The sequence below is a fragment of the Rhinatrema bivittatum genome, chromosome 2 (genome assembly GCF_901001135.1).
Source record: "Rhinatrema bivittatum chromosome 2, aRhiBiv1.1, whole genome shotgun sequence".
NCBI lineage: Eukaryota > Metazoa > Chordata > Amphibia > Gymnophiona > Rhinatrematidae > Rhinatrema > Rhinatrema bivittatum.
Genome location: NC_042616.1, coordinates 69,741,315 through 69,760,208, shown reverse-complemented (window position 1 = coordinate 69,760,208; position 18,894 = coordinate 69,741,315). Strand labels below are relative to the sequence as shown.

At 42.2% G+C, this 18,894-nt stretch overlaps 1 protein-coding gene and 1 long non-coding RNA gene across 10 annotated transcripts in view; one reads left to right on the top strand and one right to left on the bottom strand.

The window, feature by feature from the left end:
• The window catches only part of OBSCN (obscurin, cytoskeletal calmodulin and titin-interacting RhoGEF), a 745,212-nt gene that overhangs the window by 658,870 nt on the left and 67,448 nt on the right, over positions 1-18,894 (top strand). For all 9 annotated transcript variants that reach the window (XM_029588301.1, XM_029588307.1, XM_029588308.1 and 6 more), the window contains 4 exons: positions 961-1,133; positions 8,081-8,107; positions 9,557-9,709; positions 13,923-13,968. In XM_029588301.1, coding sequence (XP_029444161.1) covers positions 961-1,133; positions 8,081-8,107; positions 9,557-9,709; positions 13,923-13,968 — 399 coding nt within the window. The remainder of the gene's footprint in view (positions 1-960; positions 1,134-8,080; positions 8,108-9,556; positions 9,710-13,922; positions 13,969-18,894) is intronic.
• On the bottom strand, positions 5,899-6,656 carry LOC115084030. Its single transcript, XR_003854446.1, has 2 exons — positions 6,556-6,656; positions 5,899-6,422 (listed from the first exon to the last, which is right to left on the bottom strand). It is a non-coding gene; the product is annotated as an uncharacterized LOC115084030 (long non-coding RNA).

The following is an 18,894-nucleotide window of genomic DNA, read 5'->3' as shown; positions in this document are numbered from 1 at the left end:
TTTAATGGGCCATTATGGCAAATAGCATGGGGCAAGGCATTGGCTCTGTCACAATCTTATATCAACTTTGCAGGCTCTCACAGCTTCTCTCCACTATATGACTCAGCACATCTTCTCAAACAGAAACAAAATCACATAATAAAAATTAAATTAAAGTAAAACCTATAAATTATAAATACTTCCCAGAGGTAGGGCTATTTATGGGATCTGTTACATCAGATATGAAATCTTGGCAAAATGTAAATTTGAGATCTTATGGATTTTCTTGTCAGGTTTATTAAAAATTCCAAAAATCATTTCAAACTTTCCATGAAGTTTGGAAATCCTAAAATGGCCTGCTTTTTCAGATGAAACTGGTTATTTTCTATTTTTGCATTAAAATAAGAAACATTACAAAAACACACTGTCACCAAATAGCACCTATGAATTTTGCATTCAGAGGAACTTTTATAAATGTTTATAATTTTAAAATATTACTTGGCAGAGGGAAAGTTTTCTCTATTCTAGTGCACAATGCTGCACTGCGCTTGGGTTGGATGTTCTGAAAGCCCCCTAATGCTTATAACTGATAAAGCAGATCCACAGACCATTTTAACAAAGTATGATTGTTCATATTATAGTTTCAGTTATCCATCTAAATGGCTTCTGAATATCGGCCTCATTATAGCACAGCAGGTAGAGTTGCAGATATCCACTGCTTATTCCTGGGGATAAGCAGCTTGGAATCTCTCTACCCCTTGGGATCCTGCCAGGTACTTGTGACCTGGATCGGCCACTTTTGGAAACAGGCTATTGGGCTTGATGGACCTTTGGTCTGACCCAGTAATGGCATGTTTTTATATTAAAATCAAGTATCTCAAATGTTATTGTTGTAGACACAGGTAATTGGATGAACTGACTTGTTATGATATGCCAGGGTATATTTTAAGAATCATCTGATCTGCTTTTCCTTGTAAATAGCCTCCTAACATACTGATGGTACATCCGGACACAGAAGACATTAAAATCTGTGACTTTGGCTTTGCGCAAGAGCTGAGTGCTTCGGAGTTGCAGTACAGCAGATATGGCTCTCCTGAGTTTGTCTCCCCGGAAATCATCTCCCAGTCACCAGTTTCAAAGGCATCTGATATCTGGTAAAAACAAACAAACAAACCTGTTTTAACAGGAAGCTTTAAACCTTGGTTATTGTGGTTTTCAAACTGCAGGAGATAGCCTCTACCTCCACCCAACACACTGCTTAACCTAAATACTCTTAACTTTTGTTGAACTCTCTCTCCCATCACTGCATCGCTACCAAAAGAAGATCCTATCAGATCAGAGAAGGGCTATCGAAAAGGTACAGGGTCTACACCCAAAACAGTATGAGATGGGATTGAAAGACCTAGAGAGGCCTGGCTGAAATGATAGAAACATTCAGATAACTCAAAGGTATAAATAATGAAGAAGAAACAAACCCTTTTATTTTTTAGAGGAAAGAATGTTCTAGAACAAGAAGTCATGGTATAAGGATCTGGGGAGGAACGCTGAAGAGCAACATCAGAAAATATTTCTTCACAGAAAGGGGTGGCGGGTGCATGTAATGGCCTCCAAACAGTAACTTGAGATCAAGAAAGCATTGTATGAGTGCAGAAGATCCTTAGATGCAAAGAACTGAAAAGAAAGGCTAGGGGTCAACCGGGACCTATGGCACTGCCCCAGAAATTAAACTGGACAGACTACATGGCTCTTGCAGTCCTTCTCTGCTGCCATTTTCTTTGTTTCTGTGTATCAGATGGAGGGTGGAAGAGCAATGTGATAACTTTCAGTGGTGGGTGGTGGGAGGCAAAGAGCGGGATGAGGTTATTGCAGTTGGCACTTAGGTTGACCAGCCCAGCAGAAAGCCCAAGATTCAAACCATAAATCGGAGCACCTTCTCCCCGGCACAGTGAGTCCTTCCATAAGGGCACTGAGGCACCTTAACAGAATAGTGTGTGGAGAAGCTGACACTGCTGCTGCCTGTGCTGTATCTGATCGGTTACTAAATGAAAGACCTGGCTCCAGTGTTGATCACAAGCATTAAAAGCGTTTTCAAACTAAATCAAAGGATGGAACCTTAAGCTTAATTCCCTGCTCAGAAGGTCTCCATCTTTCCTCTGTCCCCCTGCATTTTTAATCCTTACTTTTTGGAAATTCTATAGCGGTGTTTCCCGACCAGTGTGCCGATTAGGTGTGCCATGGAAAAGTTACAACTGCCTGATGCTCAGGTCCAGATCAGCTCCTGGGCTTTGCTCTCAGCATCTTTGTACCAAGAAGACACACCAGTGGCGGCTCTCAAAAGTGCAGGAGTTCTTTTCTGAACTTTTCTGAACATGCATAGCGACAAATGCCTCTCCGTAGTCCTTCCTAGCAACTACAGTACATGAGACCCTGAAGGGTGGGAATTAATGGGCAGCATGCACAGCACAGACGAGTGGCCCCTGCAGTGTGCAGCACACACATAGCACACTGCAGCTTCTCTGCTCCCTCCTGAACCTCCTCTTCTGAATCCTTTTACCTTTTTTTTCTTATCCCCAAGTTGAGTGAGGAGAGGAGAGTAGGCACTGAGCATTGGATGCAACTTACTCTGAGTGTTGGGAGGAGCAGCAGCAGCAATGGCAGAGCTCTAGCAGTCACATGAACCACCTCCTGTGATGGGCAAGATAACTAATTCAGCCAGATACCCGAACCATATGGACATCTGCTTTTTCTTGTACTTGTATGTATAGAGGGAGCTGGAGTACACTAGTGGGAAGGAATGCTTGAAGTTAGGGACTAAAGGGCCCGAAAAGAGGAAGAAGGAACCTGGGCATGGTAAGAAGTTTAGGAAAAGAAAGAAACAGGTGTTCACTGACAGGGAAGAGTAGAGCAAGCAGGAGCACCTGTTGGGTGAGAAAGTAAGGCAGGTGGGTAACAGGTCCGGATTAAAAGACCCCTGAGAATAGAAAGAGTGAAGCAGAGAGAGTAGGAGAAGGAAAAATGAGATGAGATCTCACTCTGCACGAAGTGTGAGTGAGGAAATTGTGGGTCCAGCTGAAGACGTGTTACCAAATAAAATGTGCTGAAATTGTGGGTAACCCACAAATGTACCATGTACTTCATCCTCCAGTGATGGTAGAGGAATATTTACAGGTAACAACTGGAGGAGCTCAGCCAGCAGCAGTTATCTGGGGGCTGTGTTTACGTATACACGCCTAAGCCGCATGCGTACGTATCATGATTAAAGCTGGTAGTCTGGGAGGAGTCGCTGTAGCCATGTCAGTTCATTTCAGAAGTCCCTGGAGCTCTGCTCCACTGTGATGGTCCCTGTGTGTCTCCACCCTCTCTCTCTCCTTTTGCTTTCAAGAAATTTGATGGAGCTTTCAGTATTTCACGAGCTCTTTTTATTTTTGTCATTCGAGACTTCTCCGTGTCCACACTGCCTGTGCAGTGGAGGTCGGTGTGTCGCACCACATTTTTATTAAAGTATGTTTGCTTTGGTTTTGAAAAGGGTGGGAAGAACTGTTGTATAGATTATAAGACAATCAGTGATGGGCAAATCAATTAGCAGGCATCAAAGTGTTAAGTATATTTCCTTTTAATTTTGTACCAGATTGCATTTTACTTGTTGATGTCATATCTGGGAATTTAGGAACAGCACTGGAAAGTGTAAGAAAAATCACCCACGAGCTTTATTCCTGCATTCTGGTACGAAAGTGTAACTTTTTGTATATATTGAAACATATTTAGGACCATATCTAAAGTTAGTACATCTGGCCCTTGATTTTTGCTTTTCTTCTATTTCTGTGGTGGGAAAAATCCCACATTTTCTTGTAACTGTAAGGGAGATGTTCTAGACATAAAAAAAAGGTATTTTGAAAGAGAACAGCAGCCAGAATCTCAAAGTGCACTGGAACCTGATAAAAGGTTAATTTACATGTTAGCTACAATCTCTCTATTTGGTTTTGATACTTTTGACTGCAAATAAGACAGCTGCTGGCTCTGGGAAGGTTCAGAAGTTTATAAGAACATAAGAAGTTGCCATACTGGGTCAGACCAAGGGTCCATCAAGCCCAGCATCCTGTTTCCAATAGTGAGAAATCCAGGCTACAAGTACCTGGCAAGTACCCAAACATTAATTAGATCCCATGTTACTGATGCCAGTAATAAGCAGTGGCTATTCCTTGATTAATAACAGTTTATGAACTTCTCTTGGAACTTATCCAAACTTTTTTTAAACCCAGCAAATTAATTTCTTTAACCACATCCTCTAGCAATGAATTCCAGAGCTTAATTGTGTATTGAGTGAAAAAGAATTGTCTCCAATTTTTTTTTAATGTGCTACTTGCTAACTTCATGGAATGCCCCCTAGTCCTAGTATGAAAGAGTAAATAACCTTCACATTTACCCATTTAAGTCCTTTTATGGTTTTATAGACCTCACTCGTCTTTACTACAAGCTAAAGCCTTTCCTCATAGGGGAGCTGTTTCATTCTCTTTATCATTTTGGTCGCCCTTCTCTGTACCTTCTCTATCACAATTATATCTTTTTTGAGATGTGGTGACCAGAATTGTACACAGTATTCAAGGTGCGGTCTTACCATGGAGCGATACAGAGGCATTATGACTTTTTCCATTTTATCCCTTCCTACTAATTCCTAACATTCTGTTTGCTTTTTTTTACCACAATGGTATACTAAGCTTATTATTTCAAAGTACTGTCCATTATGATGCCTAGATCTTTTTCCTGGATGGTAGCTCCTAACTTTGTGTAACTAGAGCATGGGTTATTTTTCTCAATATGCATCACCTTGCACTTGTCCACATTAAATTTCATCTGCCATTTAGATGCCCAATCTTTCAGTCTCACAAAGTCTGTAATCTGAGATTACAGAAACACTATATCACATTTTGCACTACAGGAAGACACCAATGGGTGGTGGAGAGACTTTTCAGTTCTGCTCCCAGTTTATATAATTCTTTTTTTCCCCATTGAAAATATAGGAAGGGTTTCATTGATAGATCTGTCAGTATTTTTGTCCCAGTACAAAATGAACAGAATTAACTCCACGTCTCCCATCATTTCTCCGATATATCCCCAGTTGTCTAAGTGCAGCCTTTTTCATGGCTGTGTATTGCACTGCTCTGCTGTATTTATTTATTTATTTATTTATTTAGAGGTATTCATTGTCTGCCCTTCCAAAATGCAGTCCAGTATAACATAACATAATAATCACATACAGTGCAAGAGACATAATGAACTAGCATATAATGAACTGGTCCACAACCAGGAAAGACTTCCCCTTCCCCTTCCTCCTCCCCACTCCCCAGATGAAAGCCTTACCCTGTACTGGGATCTGACATCAGGAATCTCTGCCATCCAAGGGCTAGGGGGCAGTGTATCACTAGGATGTGCCTAGGCCTTGTTATTTGCAAGACCTTTGAAGTGCGTTGGTCACGTGGACGTTGGTTTCCTGCCCGAAGCAGTGTGCAACAACCAGTTAAAATACTCCCTGGCACCTCACAAAAGTGGTCTGGAGGGAAATTGATTTTCAAAGCATTTACTTTGTCTGCTTGTACAGCTGAATGCAAAAAGGAAACAGAAGTAGCAGTATTGGGGTTTCTGTTTGAGGTGCCATTTACTCTCGTGCTGCCACAGGATGGCTGCCAGGGAGGAGCAAGGGAACTCACAACTAGAGAACAGGCCACGTTTACAATATTGAACTTTCCCACTGAGAAATCTGAAACCCGGATCCATTCAGGTCTCACACACCTTAACTCAGATGTGCTTTGAAATCAAATGCAATGCACTGCAGATTGGCTTAAGCGAGGCTTGCACTACATCATGAGCTGAAGAGCTCCTAGCTGCTGGTACACAAGTCTTGAACCTCATTTTACAAATTCATCATCATCATCATCATTTATTTATGTAACGCCTTTCCAGCCATGGAGCTCAAGGCACGTTACAGGTAGAAATAATAACAGAGCACAGCATGGCAATCTGTGTAAGACAGATGCAAGATGCTGATAGAATTATTAACACAGCATAGAAGTTTTGTGTAGGATACACATAGTTTACAGATAGAAATACTAACATGGTACAGCACAGTAATTTGTGTAAGATAACTGTAAGATATCCATAGATTTAGTAACATAGTACAGTATAGCAATTTTATGTACGATACATGAAAACATAACATTAATGAGGCAACTAGTACATTTTCTCAATGTGTGCAAACTAGCTCTTGAGGGAGCTTTTATCCAAGTTCTGCTCCACAGCAAAAACTGATGCACATTTGCCTTTGAAAAGATCCCAGTGTCCGTTTCTTGTCCTTCTGGGATCATGGGAGATCTTCTCACATCTCTCTCTCTCAGGCTCTTGTGTAAAGCAGGAGTCTCAGAAGAGCTCTCTCAGTCCCAAGACCTTTTCTGATCAGGCAGTGGAGTTAGTAGATTACAATACACAAAGGTAGGCGTTAATACAAGAAAGGATTTGATCAAAGATTTGCTTTGTATGGGTTTATAGCAAAGATAGGTCCATGACTATGTGTATCATTCTTACCTTACAGCTCCTTTCTTGCCAGGGCCCGCAGCTTTTTGAGGTGCAGATATTCTTTCATTCTGCAGAACACCTTTAAACACGTAGGTGACCATCGCCTCCTGCAAGAAGCCGAATTAAAATTCAGATTGTAAACCATTACATTTGAGAGGAAAGCAGGTGTAAGGATCACCACATGCTGCATATTGATATTTTTGTGTTATTGTTTTCTCCAATAAAAAAGTTTAAACATTAAAATTCAGAATGTAGACAGTCCCTGAGAGGGTAATTATCCTCAACCAGGGGAGCGATGGTTCCAGGTCCAATGTCCAGCCGGGGAGAAAGAATTATCTTCTGGGGCCCCTGGCACGGTCAGTCACAAGCTCAGTAGCAAACACACTCTATTTCAGATGCCATATGGTAAAGAATAAGAACAGGGAAGCCAAAATCAACACCTCAGGCAGAAACCATGAAGCAAACCAAGGTCCTTCCATCCCTTTCACATCCTGAAAAGGAAAACTGCAGGAGGCCAAAATTGGTGTTCAAATAAAAGAGTCTTTACTGTAATTTAAAGAAGAGGATCCACGCCAAAATCACAAAAATCAGAAACAGCATACAGCAAATGATCCAAACAAAAGATATGGTTTCTTTGTCCATTCTTGTTCTCCTCACTTCCCTCCCTGCTCTTGCACCTTCATCCACTGAAAATATATCCTTCCTAGCCAGAGTAGGATAGCTAGAATGTAACTCCAACATCAACCACCAAGTGGAAAAAGCATCCCCCAAGTGCAAACACTTATCAAAATGGGTTCAAAACTTTCCCAAACTTCAAATATAATCCAAACCAGGGCAAAAGGATCTGAGACACCGGGAATACACCCTTCCCTTTAGAGTGGTCAGACAGAAACATCTCAAAAGTAAGAAGCCCGCCAAAATATCCATCTCTTTTGAGACCCTGGGTGAATCTCAAGCTCTCCTCTCTCACTCCTTCCTTCCAACCCACTGAGGCACTGAGCATGCTCCAAGGGACTTTATACTCCTCTGAAGATTTTCCCCTAAAAAGGTGGAGTCATAGCAAGGTGAGAAATCTTCGATATTAACAATTCCCTCACACTGCCCATAGCTGGAAAAATATACATGGGGAAACTATTAGTGATTGGCAAAGCCCCGTCACAAGAATATTTCCCAGCAGATGGCCTATCATTTCCCATCAAGAGAGGAGATATTTGGTCTGCGTACTGTCATTCCAGGGCCAGCTCATTTTATTGCGTAATATTACCCAGAAAAAAAAAATAGCTCAGGTCTGGTTACAGCTAATTAACTCAAGCTGAATTGCATTGTGGGAATTGTGGGAATTGCAATGGCAGAATGTTACTGCTGTACCAGCAGTTTTTACAGTGGAGCAAAACACTGATAAGTTCTTCCTGTCCTCAGTGCTTAATTGAAGAATCTGTTTTGTGATGATACTATGCATGAGGTAGAACAAAAGACAGAAGAAGGTGGTGAGGGAAGTTCTCATCTTAATGATCTTTGCATCTCTTTTCTCTAGGCCTATTGGAGTCATCAGCTACTTAAGGTAAACAAATCTATGTCATTTGCCTCTTTCTTTTAAATGTATTACCACTCCCACCCATGTGCTCTCAGACGCCGTCATCTTTGGATGAGTTTCACGTTAGCCCAATGAAATGTATCCCAAACTGCAAAGCATCCGGTTTTCTCCAGAGCCAATACAGCTCCTAGAACTCTATTCTAATGCATGCTGCCCAATAATAAATTTACTTTAGGACCACATACTGACAAAATAGCAGCATTTATTTTGACCTCATCCTTACCTGCTATGTTAATTTTTTTAACTCTTTGGGGTAGATTTTAAAAGCCCTGCGCGAGTAAATCCTTCCGGATTTACACGCGCAGGGCACTCGCGCACCGGCGCACCTATTTTGCATAGGCCGCCGGCATGCATAAAGCCCCAGGACGCGCGTAAGTCCCGGGGCTTCGTAAAAGGGGCAGGAGGGGGCGTGCCCGGGGTCAGGGGGCGGTCCGAGACGGGTCTGGGGGCATGGCAATGCTTCAGGGGCGGGCCGGGAGGGCGGTCCCAAGTCCCCCGGCACTGCGGCCTATGCCGGGGGCTGACGAGGCGGCGCGCACAAGTTACGCCTGCTTCAAGCAGGCGTAACTTGCACAACAAAGGTAGGGGGGGATTTAGTTAGGGCTGGGGGGGTGGGTTAGATAGGGGAAGGGAGGGGAAGGTGGGGGGATGCGGAGGGAACGGAGGCAGGCTGCGCGGCTCGGCGCGCACAGGCTGCCGATTTTGCACAGCCTTGTGCGCGCCGACCCTGGATTTTAAAAGATATGCGCGGCAACGCGCGTATCTTTTAAAATCTGGCTTACTTTTGTTCGCGCCGGTTGCGCGAACAAAAGTACATGCGCGCGTATTTTTTTAAGATCTACCCCTTTATGTATAATCTTAACTATACAAATACAAGTATCCACTTACATAAGAAAAGTGGAATGAATAATAAAATGCACTGAACAAAATCCAAAAAGAAACATGCAATACTATTATTCGTCACCCTAACGTCCTCCATATATGGGGGTCGGAGCTAACAAAAAGCAAAGAGGAAATGGATACAGCATCATAAAATAAAAAAATAGCAGAAAAACAAACCCAAGTCGCACAAACTATATCATGAAGGATTAAGGCAGGAATTACAACATTCTTAAATCAAGCTCCATCCTGCTGAGAAGCCAAAAATTCAGAGTATATTAATTTTATAAACTGCTATGTGCACTTAGGAAAGAGCACTATGGGTAAGGTGAAAAGTACTTAACACAAGGAGCCAGCTTTATTATTGCTCACTTTCAAAAATGGTCATTTTTGGTGATTTTTTTTATGCTCTATATGTACTGAAAGAAAAAATTAGCACATTGATGCAGACTTTAGAAATTAGAGCCCATGACTTCTAGCAGCTTTATTACACTTCTTCTAACTTACTGTGTCTCGTTCATTTGTCAACAATCCTAGTCTGACCTGCGTCTCGCCATTCGCTGGAGAAAACGACCGAGCGACGCTTCTGAATGTGCAGCAAGGGAAGATCTCCTGGGATAACCCAGATTTTATTCAACTAAGTGAAGAAGCTCGAGACTTTGTAAAAAGGATCTTACAGCTGCCTCCTGAGTGAGTGCACTGTGTCTATATCTCTCTCTCTCTCTCTATACTGCTATCTACATGGCTTTTTTGAATTGTTAAATCAAGTTAGCCTCTGGAAATTTAAGGAGGAGGCCAGGATGCTCAAAATTCAAGGGAGCTTATTTAATGCAGTAACGGAGATCACAGAAACCTGGAACCATGGAATGCGAAGCACATAAAGACGGGTGAGGCCCACCTTGTCTCCCCATTTTCCATTCCTATTGCAATACTGCAGCCTTTCCTTGATCTCCCACTGCTAAGGATCCTCTGGGCTTGCCCCAGGCTTTCTTGAATGCCTCCGCTAGCTCCCCTGGGAGTCCATTCCAAAGATCCACCAACCATTTTTTTTTTTTTTAAAGAAATGTATTCTTATGTTACTGCTGAGTCTACCCCCTTTTTGCCACATCTTGGTTGTGGTCAAAGACCAATGACATTTAACTAGAAAAAGTGTTTTTTGTTTAAAGTATCTTTAAATTGAATTTTGAAATTTTACAGCAAAACAGGAAGAGGTCCATATTCAGTCGCTTTGGGGCTCTGCTGGTTATCTGGCTAACTAGCACTGTATATTCAGCGGCGCAACCACGCTGCTGAATATGCCCGGCTATCTTAAAGTTAGCCGGATAAGTTTTACTGACTAACTTTAGAACATCTCTATGGGCCAACTTATCCAGCTAACTCAAGTCCTCCCAGTTATGCCCCCAAAATTCTCCTAACTTATCTGGCTAAATTCTAGCTGGATAAGTGACCAAATTTTAATTTTGCTGGCTAGACCAAATGCGTTTCATTATGGACCTCAAAGAGTCATTATAGATAATAAGACATAAAAACAATTAAGGAATTAAATCAAACTTATCTTCAAATAGTTGGTAATCATGTACATATCATAACAATTCTTTAATTCCCTTTAATATGAAAACTACCAAGAGACATTTTAAATCTCGCTGGGGCAAGAAGTTGGCTGCTTTTGTCTTCAAACCACAAGTCACTAACATTTTTATTAAAATCTTTTCTCGATCTCGGTACATAGTGGGAATTGCAGCGCACCCTAAACCGGCGAAACTAAAGCCTTCAAAATATAAATGTCCTTATTCTACAAGGTGCAATCTAAAAGGGAGCCCTAACATCAGGCAATGAAATTAACTCAGCGTAAAAATTTTTAAAGCGGCTGCACTAGCTCTCCTGTTTCTTGGATCCATTGCTGCCTCTTTTGGTTTTCTCTCTATATCTGATTCCTTTTTTTTGGTCCTGGTACATTTTTTTTCTTATATTTTTGGAACAGAAGTTATGTGCCTTTTATTACAGTTCTGCCACATATTTCAAAACTTGCTTCCCCTAAGTCCACACATGAAATGTGCTTCTAATTTATATGGAGGAGTAGCCTAGGGATCAGAGCAGTGGGCTATGATATAGAGAAACCAGGGTTCAACAGAGGGTAAAGTGACCTTGGGAAAGTCACTTTACCCTCTGTTGCCTCAGGTACAAAATTAGATTATAAACCCTGTAGGGATAGGGAAATACCTAAATGTAATCTACTTTGAAGTGCAGAATATAAAAACCTAAATAAATAAATGTTCTTGCTGTGATACCTGCATGGCATTTAGGCAGAATTATCATGGCGATGCTCCTGTGCACCAAGATACAGATGTAAGGGTGGATCAAAAACAGGAAAGATAATGCACAATAGCCTGCCGGCCAGTTTGCTTGCACAGTTTTGAAATAGTGCACCTTTTCCCCAAGGCTTGAATTTCCTGAGGCTTCTAGAAGGGATACATCTCGCAGAAAGCACTGGGCAGACCATATTTTTTTGCAGAGAAAAAAATGTCAACAAGACTCACACCGTATTCTTAAATTTATCCTGCAGAGGCATAAAGTCCCTCTGCACTTTTTACACACTGTACATGTTTACTTGCACAATTTTTTAAACCATTTTTCCCTTTCCAGAAGCTGCAGGAAATTAAAACCTTGGGTAGAAGATGAGTTGGCCTGTAATTGTGCCAGCCTTTTTATATTCTTTTTTCTCTAATTTTGGGCCTTATTTTCCAATATCGCATTGGTAACGCATTAGGGGGCGTTACCAATGCAAATGAGGCTTCTTTCGTGCAGTGGGGAAACATCGTGTGCGGCGATGTTTTCGCCATTCGCGAAAACATTAGTGCCACACGCGATGTTTTCCCGCTGCACAATGATTCTTTCAGTCTTTTATTGTGGTGCACGATAATTGCCGGTTACTTTTATCGCGGTGCACAATATTTCAATAGTCCCAGACAGCCTGTTTCAGGCTCAGAGAGAGAGAGAGAGAGAACCTTACTATAGTGCCTATGCCCTACATAGGTATTTTAACCCCTATAGGAGGGCCACCTACTAACTCGGGGTGGGGATTAGGTATGAGCGTCGGGGGTTGGGGGCCACTTTCGCATTCCACATGAGACCTACGGACAGAACAGTGGTCTCTAGTGCAGATTTGCTGGCTGTCGGAGTGAGGACGCTCACTCCAAGAAGTGGTTTGGGCAACGTTCTCTCTACCTAGCTTGATGGACACTCTACCTGGGCAACAACATGCTAGGTGGAGAGAATGTTGGCCAAATCTCCGCTTGGAGTGAGCGTCCTCACTCCGACGGCCAGCAAATCTGCACTAGAGACCACTGTTCAGTCCGTAGGTCTCATGTGGAATGCGAAAGTGGCCCCCAACCCCCGACACTCATACCTAATCCCCACCCCGAGTTAGTAGGTGGCCCTCCTATAGGGGTTAAAATACCTATGTAGGGCATAGGCACTATAGTAAGGTTCTCTCTCTCTCTCTCTCTCTCTCTCTCTCTCTCTCTCTCTCTCTCTCTCTCTCTCTCCTCTCTCTCTCTCCTCTCTCTCTCCTCTCTCGCTCTCTCTCTCTCTCTCTCTCTCTCTCTCTCGTGGATGGCAGTAATCCTTTTCAGGCCTGTAACGCAGTCCATAACGCGAGGTTGGAGTTGTAGTTATTAGCCGCGCTAACACTGCGGCTGTTTCGCCGCACACGATACACAGGTTCCCGCTTTACATATGCTCCGCCCCCTGAATACCAAATAACTAATTTGCATTCGCAAATCGCGTTAACAGCTGTTAACGCAATTTGCGAATTTATCGCACGCAGTAAAGTGCTTGGAAAATGAGGCCCTTTGTGAGGTGCTGAAATTTGGTCCTTAGATTCTTAATAGCAAAAGTGGATTAGTAGCTTTCAGAATCTTTAAAGCTCCTCAAGAAGAAAGTGCAAATTAGATTGGAAAAAGGGATCATAATTGGTTTTTTTTTACTGGCAATAGAATTCTCTAAGAACATCTTTGGATGAAAACTTCAATTTTAAAAGAAGCAAAAAAAATGCAAAATATGTTTTGCTGAGGCTATGAAATGAATATTTCATAAAAGCACACAAGATATTTCATCCACACTTTGACAGATCTTCATGGTAAACAATTAAATAAAATTTGATAAGGGACATTCATAAATGGAATCAAAGCTCTCAAACATTTCTTGCTTCAGAGTCCTTAATTTTAATCTGTGTCCTCTTTTTACATTTTTCTATCTTGCAAATAAAAAATATTCCATAAAATTGAAAAAAATCACTACCGTGCCTGCAGAATCCTTCACATTCAACCCAGTGGGCTAAAATATATTATTTCCAAATTTAATCAGATCCATACAGCAAAGGCCTGCCCCCCTGTATCATGCCGGAAATGCCCTTCTGAAATTCATGCCCAGATACTTCGGTGAATACTGACGATATGTTGGCGAAGCACCTTGTTTGGTTGTATGTTTGTGGTGCCCACCTTCTGGGTTTCTTTTCTTCAGCAGCACATGAATGATTCTGTGCCCTCTAAAAATCAATTAGAGCTTTCACCCGGGGTTATTCCCGTACTGAGTCTACTGTGTGCAGAGCCAAGGACAGCAACACATGCAGTGCCTTTGTCGTTGCTTGCAGACTCAAAACTGTTGAAGAGCTCCTGCCAGGCAGCATCTGCCGCTTTTGAGATGCTGAATTCCTCTGCTTTTTACCCCTAGGCAAGAAGTTTAAAAAGCTGTGCTGTGGTAAGAGCAGAGAAAAACCCCAGCAAATCTTTTTAAAGTGACCAGAGGTCCTCAGACGACCTCTACATTTCCACCACGCCGCCCACACCTATGTTTAGTTTACTGGCTGCAAAGGTTAATATTTGGTGTTCTCTTCTGTTATTAGAGCCAGACCTGGTGCCGAGGAATGCCTCTCGCATAGCTGGTTCCAGGTGAGTTGAAACCTTTCTCCTTCTCCACTCCCTGCATACCCTCTGAAATCCCCACTGTGCCCACCCAGCAAAAAACCAGAAAGGTAGAGGAATCCTCACTAGGAATATCAGATTATTGTTTATAACTATAAAGAGGCAAGGAGCACAGAACCTCATCATATAACCATTAAATAATACTTTAAAAGGGGTGAAGCACAACAACGAAGCTTCTGTGGACCCTACAAGATGTTTTCTTGTATGGTATATGCATTATAAATAAACAAAAATTTAAGAAAAAGAAACTTCTGTGGTCCCAATATTTGTGGTATCGGCCAAACCTAGTGCTGAACAGTCAATCCACTAATCTGCAATGGTTGATAATCATGATGTAAAATAGCACATTTGCATAATTATTTACTGCAATATGGAAAAGTCCAGGTCAGTCAAAGGACAAGACAGAGATAGTTTTCATGATATTGTTTATAACTGCCTTATTTTCTAGAGAGTCTACTCTTCAGAGCTGATACCTAGTTGCAAGGACACATACCTTGCTCTAAAGCAAAGGTCCCCATACTTGGTCCTTGAGTGTCATAACCCAGTTGGGTTTTCAGGATTGCCACAGGGAATATGCGTGAGATCTCTTTACATGTACTGCTTCCATTCTATGCAAAGAGATCTCATGCATATTCATTGTGGCAATCCTGAAAACCAATTGGGTTGCAGTGGGAACCCCTGCTCTAAAGCCTGAAGCAAGTTGCCACCATTCCTTTTGCTCCCTCCTGCAGAAGGGGACCCCTGACTCCACTCCCTCCCACCGATGTAATTGCAAGCTAACTTTAAACATAGTTAGCCTGACAATATAGCCTGAATTTTCCAACCTTTGCCTTATGCTTTGTGTGACCCTCTAATTAGGCATCACAGTATGGTGCCAGCTTCAACTGTTGTCCAGTTGTCCTGGGAATTCCTGCAGGTCAGGCTCAATAAATCACCTGGAGTTCACTTAGGCTAAGATAGCAGAGGATTCTGGGTCAGTTGCTGTCTCCATGTTGGTCTCAAGCTCAGGCACACATATCAGCTTCCAGCACCCACTTCATCAACTTTAGGACTTCCAGTAACTCCTGTCCTCAAATCCTTCTCCTTTCCAACAGGACTCCAGTTCTTAGAATCCTCTCCTCAATCCTCTGGCCATCCCCTCAGGTGCCCTCTGCAAGGAGAGACTTCAGCTCCCTCAGCCCTGAGCTAAGGCTGGCTCTCGACTCCCCGGTGTCGCATGGGCACAGGAGTTTTGGTAGATCTCAAACCCCTCCCAGTGGGGATTGCACGCTACACTAACACGCCTCCAAGTACACTGACCTCACAAATAAGGGCAGGGTCTAAATGGAGACCTCTGACTCACGCTGCCGGCAGAATGACCTGTTGAGGCCATAAATGCCATTCTACTAAAGAGCAAACACAGCTGCAGGGGATAGAATTTGACACCCTGTTGCATATGTATTTATGAATTGTGTGTTAATATGCTTATATTTATGAAATTGTGTATTTTTGTATGTTAGGCCTCTCCAGCCAGTCCTTTGGGACTAGGGGAGCAGCATATAAATCTAAAATTAGATTAGATTAGATTGATTGTCTAGTCGAGTGGTTCTAAACCCTATCCTGGGGTCACAACTGATTAGTCTGGTTTTTAGGATATCCAAAATAAATATGCATGAGATAGATCTGCATACATTGGAGGCCCAGTATTACTACTACTACTACTACTACTACTACTACTACTACAAATACACATAAGAGACAGTCACTTTTCCATACAGTTTACAACCTATTCAAAGACAGACATACAGACAAATAAGAGACTTAGGGAGTTTTATTTATTCTGGAAAATGGTTAAAACCAACAAGTTTATAATCAGGAGGCCCAGGGGTTAGGATTTAAAAGCAGCCTCAAAAAAAGGTAGGATTTAGGCTAGATTTGAATGTGGCCAGAGAGGGATCATGACATTTCAGATCAGGAAGTCAATTCTAGGCGTATTGAGCATCAAAGTGGAAAGTGTGGAGTCCGGATTTGGTAATGGAGGAGAAGGGCCAATGAGTGAAATTCATGAGGAGGTGTGAATGGAAAGACAAAGGACAGACACAGGATGGAGACAATGCAAAGAAGGGCAACCAAAATGGTGTGGGGTCAGTATCGGAAGACTTATGAGGAGAGGAGGTGCAGGGGAGATATGAATCAGACCTTCAGGTTTTAATGATAGAAACATAGAAACATAAAAATAACGGCAGAAGAAGACCAAACGGCCCATCCAGTCTGCCCAGCAAGCTTTCACACTTGTTTTTTTCTCATACTTATCTGGTAGTCTTGGCTCTGAGTAACCTTTTGGTTCTATTTCCCTTCCACCCCCACCATTAATGTAGAGAGCAGTGTTGGAGCTGCATCTAAGTGAAATATCTAGCTTGATTAGTTAGGGGTAGTAACCGCCGCAATAAGCAAGCTACACCCATGCTTATTTGTTTACCCAGACTATGTAATTCAGTCCTTGTTGGTTGTCTGTATATAGATCCACTTTTCTTCATTCCCCTTGCTGTTGAAGCAGAGAGTTATGCTGGATATGCATTGAAAGTGAAGTATCAGTCTTTCTCCCCTGCCGTTGAAGCAGAGAGCTATGCTGGATATGCGTGAAGTGTCAGTCTTTCTCCCCTGCCGATGATGGATTAATTTCAAACCTGTTCCATTGGAAAAAACTCAGTAGAAATAAGGATCATGAAATTAAACTCCAGGGGAGACGACTCAGAACTAATGTCAGGAAATATTTCTTCATGGAGAGGGTGGTGGATGCCTGGAATGCCTTTCTGGAGGAGGTAGTGAAGACAAAAACAATCAAAGAATTCAATGAGGCATGGGATAAACACTGTGGTTCCCTAAAGGCTAGAGGACAGAATTGAAGAAAAGGGTGCATGGGGATAATTTGCTGGTGCGACCATTACTACCCTTAACAGAAGGCATGGAGATCACCACCCTTAACCAATAAACCTTGATGCTTTTTTATGAAACGTCAACATTGCTCTCCACTTCAATGGCAGGGGAAAAGGGGAATTGGATTCAAATAATCCCTGAGGGCCCCAACATATACGGTCTGGTGTACTGATTATCATGGGAGTAACCTGCACAAACTGGAGGTTACTAACCTTAACAGAAGGCATTGGATTATGACCCTTAACCAGTAAACACTGATGCTTTTGCACAATTGAAACATTGCTCTCCGCTTTGACAACAGGGGGAAGAGAAATCGTATTCAGATGACAACCAACATGGGTCCTGACTTTTACAGTGTGGGGTACTGATATGCACCCATAAGAGGAAAAAAGCAATGAATTGCTTCTATGGATATGTCCAAGGGCAAAGCATGTCAAGCAGCACTGTCTGAATTTTCAAGAAAGCTCATAACCCATTACAAATGTTGCTAGCAGAATTTTTTTAATGTGTTATCATAAGTCTTGGGTATAACTGCATGAAATGGCAATTACTACCCTTAAAAGAAACATGGGGTAACATGCACGGTGTGTCCGTTACTACCATAAGAAGCTTGCTCGACAGACTGGATGGATCATTTGGCCCTTTTATGCCATCATTACTACGTTACTATGAGGGTCATTCATCAAATCGCTTTAGGGCGTTATCGTGGGCATTAGGGCCCCAACGCCCGCGATAACGCATGCGATAAATATTGCATCATAAAATGCATATGCAAATTTAAAAAATGTATTCAAGTGGGAGGAGGAAATGAGAGCTGCTTAATGTGTAGTATGTGATAATGTAATGCACGCTATCGCGGGATTTAACAGTGGAAATAACTATACATTTTCTTGAGCATTATGCCTGTAATAGCTGTGCGTTATGGCCAAAACAGGATTTATCACAAATCCCATTTCAGGGAGGGGGGGGGGGAGGGAGAGAAAGAAAACACCTCTGTGAAGACCCACCAATTTTTGAACTCTTTATACCACTGTAAGAAGGGGCATTATGAACTCGGGGTGAGGTTTGGGGGGGGTGAGTTGGAGTTTAGAGGGGAGTTTAACATGTACAGTCATATATATACAAACAGCACAGTTACCATCAGCGAAGATTTAATGTGATTTGGAGTTATGAAAGTTGAAAGAAGAGTAGATTTGTACCATGTTAAACTCCCCCTCCCCCCCAAAACCCAATTCACCCACAAACCTCACCCCGAGTTACTAGTGCCCCTTCTTACAGTGGTATAAATAGTTACCTTTTTGGTGCCCCTCTACAGAGGTTCTCTCTCTCTCTCTCACTCTTACACTCTCACGCAATAAATTTAAAACACATTATGAGAAAATAGCTGTGCAAAGCAGTACCGGGAAAATTACCCTACCCTCACCCCGTTTTTTTCTCACGGGCGCTATTCTTGCTATATTTATCACAAAATGATAAATCTAGGCCTGGTAGAAGCCACACCATGAATGCCCTTGTAGGTGAGTAAGAGAAATTTGAATCCTATGGGGGTGAGCAGAGGAGTAGCCCTAGCGGTTAAAGCAGTGAGCTTATAAACCAGTAAAACTGGGGTTTACATCCCGCTGCTCCTTCTTGTGACCTTGGACAAATCACTTTAACTTTCATTGCCAATTCATTACCAATTCATATTATAAATTCTCTGGAGATAGAGAAATGACTACAGTACTCCAAAATAAATTGTTCTGAAGTGACAAAAAGTGGAATATGAATAAATGGATAGAAAGCTAATGTAGTGTCTTGAGAAGAGGGTGTAGTGACATTGGCAGAAGATAAGTTGTGCAGTTGAATTTTGAATTCACTGGGAGACCTGTGAGAAGCAAACCAAAATAAATAAAATGATTCACACACACACACACACACACACACAAAACCTCCCCCCTCCACCAAAACAAAAAAAAAACTGAAAACAAAATTATTTTG